Source organism: Micropterus salmoides, unplaced genomic scaffold (assembly GCF_014851395.1).
Source record: "Micropterus salmoides isolate LMB-PRFRI ecotype aquatic unplaced genomic scaffold, ASM1485139v1 Ms_hic_scaffold_12, whole genome shotgun sequence".
NCBI classification, from domain to species: domain Eukaryota; kingdom Metazoa; phylum Chordata; class Actinopteri; order Centrarchiformes; family Centrarchidae; genus Micropterus; species Micropterus salmoides.
This window is the reverse complement of record NW_024040263.1, coordinates 12,647,711-12,660,111: the sequence shown is the minus strand read 5'-3', so window position 1 is coordinate 12,660,111 and position 12,401 is coordinate 12,647,711. Positions and strand designations below refer to the sequence as shown.

The 12,401-nt window shown below is 40.2% G+C and overlaps 1 protein-coding gene across 3 annotated transcripts in view; it reads right to left on the bottom strand.

Annotated features, from left to right (window-relative positions):
• dlc1 (DLC1 Rho GTPase activating protein) overlaps positions 1-12,401 on the bottom strand; it is a 90,690-nt gene that overhangs the window by 51,074 nt on the left and 27,215 nt on the right. For all 3 annotated transcript variants that reach the window (XM_038713408.1, XM_038713406.1, XM_038713407.1), the window contains exon 5: positions 9,981-10,014. In XM_038713408.1, the coding sequence (XP_038569336.1) occupies positions 9,981-10,014 (34 nt within the window). The remainder of the gene's footprint in view (positions 1-9,980; positions 10,015-12,401) is intronic.

Sequence of the window (12,401 nt, the reverse complement as noted above, 5' to 3'; positions counted from 1 at the left end):
CAGTAACTGCTGGGACACATCCAGCGAGTGCTGCAATGCTCTCATATTCTATTCTGTCAGTGTGTGTGTGTGTGTATATATATATCTGTGTAACTGTGAGTAAGTGCTTTCTGACACAAGCTCCAGCGCTCTCTGTGAATATCGGAGTGCATTAGAGTCACGACTAGCATCTCTCCCTCCCTGTCTTTTCCAAATATCACATCTTTTTTTTGTTGCATCCCTTCTCTGTCACCTTCCTCCTCTCATCCACTCTGTTTGCACCCGCCCTACCCTGTCTAGACACACAGAGCCTCAATGCCAGTTATACAACCCATTGCCCAGGCAGCCAGCTTGTCATGAAGATCCACCTGTCCTTGTCCTCAAGCAGCTAAAGACACCAAAGAACTGAAACCAAAACACAGGAACTCAGATGATAAAGGGGTCCAGGATAATGTTTGAGTCATTCAGTCACAAAGCTGCAGGTCAATTAAATGGTTCCCAGAAATGGCTGATAGTGAACATATTTTGACGGATTTCCCATATTGAAAAGTCAAGAGTCAAAAAATGCGGGGGTTTAAAACTGTGCTCTCACTGGTTGCTCTTCCTCACCACAGAAACCTCTCTGTTATTCCCCCACAATCAATAATCACATTCATCTGCCATTTAGCCACAGAGAATGTTAGAACCCATGACATGACTTTACTGTATATAAACTTGGTAGGAATAGAGTATGCAGTACATACACACACACACACACACACACACACACACGTTAGCTATTGAGAAATATTCATGTACTGCAAACCTTATGTAACAAAACTTAAGCTACTGAGACGGACAAGAACAACACAATGGAGTCCATTACTTAGACTGCTGCTGAGTTGATCGGATAACGCTGATTTAGCTTCTATTAAGCAAGCACAACTCTCTGCGGTCTGTGAAGAAGCTTAGTCATTGGCTACTTAACTGGGCAAAAAATTTAAAAGCAGCAACCTCAGAGTAGGTGTAGTAACACTGTAACGTTAGGGCCTATAGCCGATGGAGGACTTTTTAGATGATTAATTAATTATCTATTACAACCAGGTATAAGATTATTTTTCCTTTTTAATATAAGTATGTGTACACATACCTAGCAATAAAGCTGATTCTGATTCTGATATAATTAGCAGCCAACTCTGCAGTTCCACTCAGCTCTACAGAGCTTTTTTAGCATGTTTCAGCTCATTGTTTTGGTTTAACAGCCTGCAATGTTACTGTTTTGGATCACTTTCACTTCACTCATTATTATTGAGCAGTGAGACTGCAGCAGATATTCAGCAAAAAAGCTCTAATAAACCAAATTTACGCTACCTACTCAGCACCAAAACAGCTGATGTATAAAATTAACATCTAGCTAGTAAATATAATGGAGCATTTAGCAACTATGGAGCCAGATATTATTCTCAGGAGTTGGTGGAGACCAGCTCCTTGCATAAATTGGGTGGTCAGAGACACGACTCCAAATAAATGCTAATTTTCCCTCTGTGTCTGCTAGGTAATAATAATCAGGTAATAATTTGTCAGTGTGTGTTTACAGCTTGTTCAACTGCCACCAAGGAGCCAGAAAATGTTATGAACTTAAAAATGCTGTAAGTGTGTGTCTTTTAGACTGATCACTCAAACATGTGTGTACCTGGCAAGATAGTCATGAGTTCATATGTGTGAGTAGCTGTGAACAGTATGTGCTGTTCAGATTGCCCTCCATTACATTCCACACTAAACTCACACTTGAGAAAGTCAGCCAAATGCGCTGATTGCTCCAGTAAGTGAAGGTAATATACCCAGTGTTGACTTATTGCAGCCTGCTGATAGCATTGTGATCATCGCGGCCAATTGACTTTATGGTCTCCCGAGGTTTGCTGAGACTGATAAGGCTGGATTCCCGCGTCTTTGCCTTTTCATAACCCTTTCGTCTGTGCTTCTGCAGTTGTGGAATGACCTCTTTAACAATGTTGTAAATAAGGATTAGGGTGGGATACAGGAAAACAAACATCTTAAAGAAGTATCACATTTTTATTGTCCTCTCTCACACACACCTGTTCTCCGGACTCTCATGACATCTGAATCAAATTATGGCTTTCATGCATGCATAAGTGTGTGCGTACTACGAGCCACGCAAAAGCAAACCATCTGGGTCAGTATTCATATCACTACAACATATCAGTGTACTTTCCCTTTCTCTGTCTCTGGTATACCTGCGATAAGGGGGCAATACACAGACTATAACCTGGATATGAGAGAAAATGTCCTGAAGGGCGGAGGAGAGGGGGTAGACAGGGGAAAACAATAGAGTTCACATAGCTCAGGAAGGAGACTCTTGCCAAATGCCCCCTCTTTCAAACAAGTGTACAGCGCGCCAGGAGTGTGTATCTACATCTACCTCCACAGAACAGAGGCAGGAGAGGGTTACCTGCCAACACAGTGACCTAGAAATGGAGACATGGGAGGTGAAAAACGAAGGCGGCGAGGTGTTCTTTCAAACAGTGTATATAAACAGTGTGTGACAGTCTATCATCAAAATGTCTATAAAGAACAATGCACTATACTCTATTCTTTACAGTACGGCCAAAAATGTGTCGGTATGTTGAAGCATGTATGTGTGGGTGTGCCTTAGGGTGACTATAATTGTGTGTGAGTCCCTTTGATGTGACCATCTGCTAGAGGACTTACTCTGCTCTCAACATACACTCACTCACCCTTACTGTCTGCCCTACTTTCATATAACTCCATTCTATCTGATTTCTTTGCACCTTGTTAGGTGTGTGTGTGTGCCAGTTAATTCAAGAAGTGACAATTCTGCTTTCAGTAAAGTATCAGACAACCAGACACCTCAAGATATCAAAACACAAAATATCCCATATATAGTTTATCTAAACAATCGACATTGCAGTCTCCTGCATGTTCTAGACAGCCTCTCCCCCTGACAACCAGACAAGGAGAATAAACCAGCCAGAGAGTGACAGAGCCTGCTGAGCCAGGACTGATTCATTAGCCTGGGGACAGTGTGGGCATCTCACCTCATCAACACTGGGAGATTTACAATCATCTTGCTTAGGGATGAAAGTTCTTGCAGGATAATTTCAGATGAAGCACAAGTTCAGGTCAGTAATAACCCCCAATTAAAATGATAATCCTATTCTATATACAACTGCCATAAAATAATAGAGACCTAGTTTCTCACCATCCACACAGCTACTGATTGACTGATCATGCACAGTGGGTAATAAACACATACCAATCTTCTGAAAAATAAAGCTAAAATAAGAATAATGACCCAACCCCTCTAAAGGTTTCTTTATTTGGTATAGGGGAGACTTTTGTTTTTGTAACTCTGGGAGTTCAGCAAGTTGACTTCCTGTTTCAAATTCCCCTTCATGCAGTGGTTTCCTGTTCAGACTACCATAGCTAGGGAAATGGATTCCCGATGAAATAACTCTTAAAACTCAAAAAGAAGCGAAGAGGTTTCGGAGCTTTGACTCAAGAATATCTGTGATTTTTTTCTAAATTACACTTAGGAAATTTATTTTTGGAACAAGAGGGACACTTATTATCATTCAAGAGGGTTCAACATGAAGTCTGAACAAACAGAAGCTCTCAACAAAACAAGGTGTATAACATATAACTTTTCCAAACCTCTTCCAAGATATGAAGTAAATCCATATATGACAAGCGTAAGAAAGTAGAATGGTTTTCTTCCAATGGGTTAACAGTTAAGAGTGCACCTGTAAGTGTGTTCACAGCTGAATTTGAAGTGTGAAATATAAATGGAATGATCTCCCAATGTGTTACAGTTCCAGTCTCCACACAGGATGCCTGGGAGAGAGCGTGTCAAATGGGAGGAGAGAGAAGCTGAGAGAGCTGTTTGGGGGGAGGTGTCGAAGATGGCGCACACTGATGGGGGGGGGTCAGTGATTCCCATACTATGTATGGAGGGGTGGGCAAAGAAAGTGGGATAAGGCAGATTCAATCATCAAGTAAAAGGAAGAGAATCATCATTCATGAGCTATTATTGACTTGGCTCCAGGCTAAGGGAGCTTCATGCATCTGTCAAAACAACTTCTCAAATGAGAGCAATGTGCTCAAAGGGCATGTTGCTGCAGGGTATAAACAAGGGGAAAGCACCACGGGCCACAAATGAGAAAAGCAAGTCATATAGTATGAATGATAACTAATTTCACTGAGACATTCTCTGAATTAAGTGAAAACTGGGGTGGAAATTTGCCATTTTGCGGACTGGAGATGTGGTCTGTTAGAACTAAAAAGCTCAATCAGATATGTGGGTGAACAGCGATTCTAAGACGCCATCTATGCTGAACAGGTTTTGTTAGTTATTTATCCCGTTAATCAAGCCTGTCCGATATGGCAGACATTCCTCACAACACAATCAAATCTCTACACCAGTTTTTATTCAAGGCAGAGCCGGCCCTAGACCTTCGGGGGCCCTAATCAAAATTTTGTTGGAGGTCCCTCTGACCGTCTGGCGTTGTCACTATATATGAAACATCTCTTGTTTTTAAATAAGACCCCACGAATATTTATATTCTTGTGTTTGTTTAGCACAAAAACACCAAAGCAAATTTCTTAAACCTACTTGGCAATAAACCTGATAAATATATACTATATATTATTATATCTACTATGTTTGGTGTCAAACAGGAAACATATGATACCACCAGTGCTACTGAGCTTAATGGCAGTGCAAGACCCGGTACAAGCTGATGAATTTAGTTCTGAATAAAAAGACGGATAACATGATTATGACTGACCAAAGCTTAAATCTTTAATAACAGCCAAACATCAGAAACTACAAAACAGTTGATAGCATCATCTTTTCTCAACCAGCTTCTTTATACATGATCTAAACCAGTCAGCTGGATCCACTGGAGGAGTAGATACTGGAGAGCCAAGTGTGGTATAAACATGATGGTACTGCTCTCCACTTGAACAGGCACAGGTAGAACTATGAGGGAGATTAACACAGAAAATATGTAATTTTTGTAAATCGACATGTTCTTCCACTGAGTGTTGCAAGAGGTGAATAATTGTTTAGTTATTGTTGATGTCAGCCTAAACTTACCAGCATTGTCAGCTTCTTGAATGATACCGATGATGGAGGTACAGACTGAAGGACCTGCTATGAAATAATAAAAATAAATAAATATATTGACTGAATTGAAATGACGTGTTTGTAGCATTAAATCTGGAGGATCTTATAATGCAAGACAATCTGTAAGAGTTTGATGCTGTCTCCTTTTAAAAAGTGACTTTAGTTAAGATGTCTTTTCAACACTGGCAGCTTTTGAGGAGGCTCCCTGATGTAGCTCATTAATCAGTCCTTTAAAACAGCTACTACACACTCCCTACCTGACAGATTTGATTTTTAATGAAAGGACAGGGCATCTCTATAGGTTTAACTAAAACACATAACTTACCAGCAGAGTCAGCTTCTTGGGTGACATGACCTGTTGAAACCTGAACTATCTGGTTTTGTTCAGTGAAATGCTTTATAACACTAGATGTGAACAGCTCAACTCCAAAGATAATGTTAGATAGAAAAAAGATAGGCCCATGTCCTAATAACAATAATAACTTAATCAATTTTAATAATACGATTTAATCCTATGGTATAAAACTACTACTAAACCAATTTTATGCAGTTTGTAAAAGGTGTGATGTTAATCACGGTTAGCGTCTTAGCAAGTATAGCGTTAGCATTGTTCATACCAGCACGGCTAACTAAAGCTAATGTGAGACCTTTAGTTCAGATTATCTAAAACTATAGGATGGGAAAATGGAGCCTGTGGGCTTACGTACCTTTATGTTCTTGCCTCCTCTCTTCTTTGAGGCTCTTCTGTTGTCTTTTTACATGTCCAGACAAATATGATCTTCTCTTGTCAGACATCAAGCCTGACTGACCCAGCATAACGAGTGATGTCACAGGGTCAGTCAGGGTCAGGAGTCACAGGGAGGTCCGAGCGAGCTGACCAATCAGGGTAGCTGATTTTCCATATTATATAACTACATTAAATAACCACTATGCTTATGGTGCGTAATATGTAGAGCTGTCTTTCATTTTATTTTATTAATTTACGTTTCTTTTTTCAGTGATTTATTTCCACCACTAGCAAGCAGTGACTGTAGGGGCCCCTCTGCTGGCCACGGGGCCCTATGCCACCGCAAGGTTCGCTTAGTGACTCGGCCGGCTCTGATTCAAGGAATAGTTTTACATTTAGATTTTTTGGGTTAGATGAGAAGATCGATACCACTATTAAGTCTGTATGCTAAATATAAAGCTAGAGTCAAGAGTTTGCATTTCTGTTTGTGTATGGATTAAACAAACAAAACGTTTTGATTAGTAAAATTCAGAGGTGTACGTAGGTCATTTAAAAAAAAATTTGGACAGAGGCAGGCAAGCTGTTTCCTCCTGTTTCCAGTCTTTATGCTAAACTACGCTAATCACAGGTTGGCTCTACATCCATATTTAGTGTTCAAAGATGAGAGTGATATTAATCTTCTTCTCTAACTCTCAGCAAGAAAACAAGTATTTCACCAAATGTTGAACTATTTGCTTTACTGACTTAAGCACAAAACTCTAAAGGCCTTTTCAGACCTAATGTGACAACAGTTCCAATTCCCTCTGAAAACCATTATTTCCAATGGCTTGCAAAGCAGCAAACCCAGCAGAGAGGCCAGCTCGGCACCTTAAATATGCCTTTTTATATGCCTTTTTATGACTTTAAAAGAAACCATTTCTGGTTTGTGATTTTTTTGAAAGGTGAGCAACGGTCAAACAGATGCACAAATGGGACTTTTCAGAGTGTGTAATAATATGATGATAAATACTGGGATCTCCAGAGGTGAACACTCAGGTCAGCCGTGATTCTGCATATCATAACAATAAAAGCTTTAAATACCAGTAACATGAATTGGTCACTGGAGTTCCTAGAAGGGAAGAATAGTGACTGATAAGGAAATTAGGGATAAAAGAGAGAAGGAAACAAAAAGGAGAGCCAGACAGACAGAAATGATGAGACAAGTTATTCACAGGAACCACCAACTCCCCAAAGTCTGCTGCTCTCACAAAGAACTCCACCAATGGTGCTAAACCATTTCCTCTTTCCTCAGTTTTCCTTTCCTCCACCTACGGCTGAGGCATGTGCTGTAAACTATGAGGCTATGATTCCAGGTAAAAGGTCGGGCTTTAACTCTGCTGTTGGTTGGATGCCTATTATTGTGTTCTGTTTATATATTCCCACTGGTTATATTTAAATCAGGAAGGAGCAGCATGGTGCCTCTAATCTCAGCTACAATCAAGGAAAGAAAAGACATACCATTCTTAAAACCAGGAATCTCTGAAGTTTAATGTTGACAAGCTCTAACACTGGGAGAGTGACATGGAAAGAGGACCGTTGCACTTGAAGCTGGGGTATGTAATTCATTGTAGAAGCATTTTTGTTATATTTGTTGATATTCTCTCTACGTCCTAACAGCAATCAATAAATCAAACGCTCTGGAACAAAAAATAATAAAATGTGGTATCTGTGGCTAATAGGCAAGAATTAATGTATAATGTTTTATCAGGTGACCAAAAGACAGTTACAACAGAATTTTAAAGTTCAAACTTCCAGCCTACTCCAGTTTATGATATAAAAATTACAGAGCTACGATAGTAACTTGCATTCATTCACATGTGTTGTTGTACCTGTCTAAGTCCAACTTTAAAGTGATGCTCAACCTTCTGTTATGAAACAATCACCCACTGTGGGCTTGAAAGGAGACAGTAAGACATTGTAACCAGCCATGATTTCCCCACAGTAGACTCGAGAAGGGTGATTGAAGAAGGGAACTTGCTAGGAGAATATCTGTTATAAAATATCAACAGTCATGTTCACATTATGTGAAAGGCCAATACCATTCATAATGAAAAATGAAATGAACTACATCTGATGAAAGTTCAGTTAAGAAGCATGTAGAAGGGGTTTCACAAAGATGTAGTAATTATGATGCCTAAATGCACGAAAATGCTGGTAATTATTGAGCTGACAGCTTGAAATGTCCCATTTAATGCTTCTCGAGTTTAATTACATAACATACATAATCATATTTCTCATCACACCACATGCATCATCTCCTAGACCATGCCCACCTGATGATAAGGACGGTCACGCACACTAAATAATATTAATAATTGTTAAGTATGTGGTCTGGTATGAGTGTAATGTCCTTTCCCGCCATTAGCACTAGCACTGCTGGCCCAGTGAAGCTCAGTGAAGCTAGGCTATGCAGCATCACATGAGCCCTATAAAGAACACTCTAAACAACATCTAAACAACAGATTGTCAGTTGTAACTCTGCTGTAGACACATCCTCTTTGTGTACAGGAAAGCTGTGACACTGACCACTCACTAAGGTACTCCTGGCGCCGCAGGGAGGTCATCAACTGTGGAAACTTCTTGTTGACCACTGGTGTGTTTCCGCTGTCACAGGGATAGTAAAATTAACCATGAATGTGCTGTCTTTCATGGCAGTGCAGCAGTAGCCTTTAGGGCATGGTGTGTGATGTAACACTGTCACAAATGTGTCATTCCCAGGGGCTTAAATGTTGGAGATACAGAGGGGGCTTTGAAGTGACACAATGAACACTGTGCTTTGTGCTTCATCAAGTCCCCCAAAACTCCGCCAACTCCCATTGTACCCTCAACGCCCCCCGGAGTCCTGGGTTCCAACACACAGACCCAGAGATGGAGGTTACATAACTTGCTTACAGGAAAGTCAGACTGATTTAAATAAAGAAAAATGACCAACAACATTTGACCCCTTTGAAGTTGGCACTGTGCATTTTTGCAAGCTTTAGCCTCCTTGTAAAAAATGTTTGGAGTTGGCCTTTTGCCAAAAGGTAGTGCTCATGTGTGCACACATACACACACAAGAACAAACATACTGACAGCCTCTGCACATTTCCCATGAAAGGTTTTCAGCAAGTGGCAGTAATTAGAGGGAGAGACAGAGCGAGAGTGAGTGAGGATTCCCAGCGGGCTTTGAAACAGTGGGGGGGGGGGATATGAAAGCCACGTCCCACGTCGAACCACCTCTCTGGTATTGTTTACCAGTGGACTGACGACACAGGGGGGTGTTTAATGAACACTGCTCCCCTGCCGGCTGTCTGAAAGTAGGTCTGTCCATCCATAGTTTCCTGATGACCCTGTGCATTATCGGCAGACTGCTGAAGGGAGGTCGGAGCCAGAAGAGAGAGGGCAGTCACTACAGATTGAGTTTCTTCTTAAGATCGATTCATAATAAAGTGTGCAAAGTGGATGAAGGCAAGCATTGCAAAGTAATGACATAACATGTCAATACTGTGATGGCTATTCATCAGGAGGAAGTCATGAGGACTGATACCTGTAGAGCCATGGTTGAACAATATACATAGTCCAGTCACAAAAATGCATGTTTGTGGGTGTGTATTTGGATAGATTCACATATTTTAGGCATTTAGCTGTGTCCTCTGAGTTTCTTTTTGTGCTGCAATAATTTTATTAAATAATTAATTTTTATCGCTAAAAAAACTGATAAAGAAGTAAGAAATGAGGGCAAAAGGAAAATAAATACAGGTCAAAAGTTTTGGGCATCAAACACGACATCCAGTCTGGCTCTTATCTTGGAGAGGCGACTGGCTTGATGGTTTAGTAGATGAGTCTAGGATCTTATCTACACTCGCATCCAGTGTCTCATGGAACCGGAGCCCGTCCTCCTCCGCTCAAACCCTCCCTCCCTCCTTGCTCTCTTGCCCCATGTTGTGAACATGACACCAGACCCAGACCAGATCAACTTCAGACAATCACTTTTTCAAAACACACATATAACAAAACAAAGAAATCAAAAACACAATTTAACGCTATTAATTTGAGTGTCAGGAAGTGAGTAAACTGAACATAGAGGATGAAAAAACAGCAGGTACTCACCAGCTATTTCTTTCTCAGGAACGGCAGAAGTGCTCTGGGAAAGAGAAGAGAATTTAGTTGAGATAGCTTAGGTTAGATGCATTTCCATGATTAAAACCCAGTATACACAAATTGGCCATACACAGACACACAAAGAATGTGGTGTCTAAAACTCCATGTACATAGTGTTCCCGATGTACAAACATTATAAAAAACGACACAAATAACTACTGTACCGAGACTTCTGAACAAATATCACATCATTAAAGGTCAGAGCAAACTCTCCTCTGATTCCACGTTGAGCCAACCCTCACATAGACATTACTGATAAAATCACATTTTGTAGCCATTGTACATTCTCATCATTTTGCACATGTAATATTCCCTTCTTTGGCTTTACTATGGGTCTTATATAACTAAAGATGTCTGGTAAAAAAAAATAGAGCAGTCATGTGTCATTTTATTGGTAAAGTGTGTGAGATGTGCGCGCGTGTGTGTGTGTGTGTGTGTGTGCGTGTGGAGGGCAGCAGTCAGTTGGAATGCAGAGGTCTTTCTGGCCTCTGACTTTTGACCTCAGGTTCCTTGGCTGACCTCCACACCCTGACCTGTTTTAATCCACACTCCCCTGGAACAGATCAGACAGGACAAGGAGGACAAGGTACATTCTCGATACAATGTATTCACTTTGTCCACATTGCCTTTGGTGTGCAAAACTTCTATTGCTTGTTCTGATATTTCTATTAAGATAAATGCCTTCTCCATCTTTATTGTGTCCCCTCAAGCTTAATTAAAGTAATTTAGCTGTGTCCTGCTGTGGCTACTTTAAAGCCTGTTTACCCTTTGGCACCTACTTACACAGCAGATTCAAGACAGCCAGAATCACACTGAATATAATCTCAAAAGGAATTAGTTCCACATTTGGGGAAATACACTTTTACTTGCTTTGCTGTGAGTTATATAAGAAGATTGATGCCAATCTCATGTTTGCACGGTAAATACGGGATAGTTCGGTATTTTTGAAGCAGGGCTGTATGAAGCACTTACCCATAGTCAGGGTGTTACCTGCAGAAGGTGGCTCCCAGTTTGGAGAATCCATAGTCAGTGTGAAATGGTCAAGACTGAACCAGAACCTCTAAATCTCACCAAAACAATACCTATTTTTATGATAAACCACCACAAGCGTGATACAGTCTGGTGAAAGAGAATACAATGCCTGCTCTCATACCTGAGTTTGTTTTTGTTAACGTGTTGGCTGATTAACTCGGGATAAAGTGTTGTCTTGGTCCCAATCTGTCTCAGTCAGATTTTTTGGATGCCAGTGGGTGAGCTGTCTGCGCATACATACTTTATCTTAAATCCACACGTCCATCACTAGTCGTACATCTGCCGAGGTGAGTGTATATGTGCATATGTGTGTGAATTTGTGTGTAATGTGTGGGCAAAAACAGCATTTAATCACTTTATGGGTTGTGTTTCAGACAGAAAGTGGTCTAAATTCCCCCTGTGGACAAATATCTTTACAATTTATTGCTGATTAATGACCTGAAATGAGCCAAAGACTCCTACTCACTCCTCTGTTACTAAATCACCAGCACAAACAGAACAACAGTAAGGTGAAATCAGAGATAGATTTATATTCAGTGCTGTTTCAGCTGTTGGACTCTCCCACACTCCCCTGTGAGCAAAACAAAGACTGTAGACTATCGTGTGAGATTCAGTGGAGACAACACTAACAACCTGTTTTGATTTTGTCTATTCATCAATTACGAATAAAATGTCTGTTGGCAAACAGCTTAGATGCAATATATTTCCTCCACTTTCTTATATTGTTACCATTCAACTTCACAAGCAGATTAATTTGAAAGATTACTACTCCATCCATGTTTTAGTAAATTGCTTAGTCTTTTCAAAAAGTACACTGTATTTTTTTAAACTTTAACCTCTGAAATCTATATATATTTTATATTTAAGTAGGAATAAATTGGCTGGAGCTGCATGCCACAGACAAAGTAGGGAAGTATCAAGAAAAATTAACCAACATTTTGTTGGGTTTAGTCTTTTTTTTGGAATATGTTGCCAATAAGAAGAATAATGAATAGCACCAGCCTTATCATTTTATTCTTCTGTGATACATTGAAATATATAATCAATCATATGGTATGTTACATTTAGAGAGCACTGTATAAATGCATATGTGCATTTGGGCCAAAGATTTCTTACCTAATATTGTGTTATAAAATACAAAAATCCATAACTTTCTGTATTTCTTATAATCACCTACAACTCCAACTCAGAGAAAGAATGGCCTTGAATAATGAAATCATTATGGGAGGTCTGTGTTGCTTCTCTGCTTAGCACATTCACTGGCACACTGGTCAACAATTCAGTTGACCAGTGTGCGCCCTTCCTATTGTGTAAACACCACACCACGGGTTCCTGTCA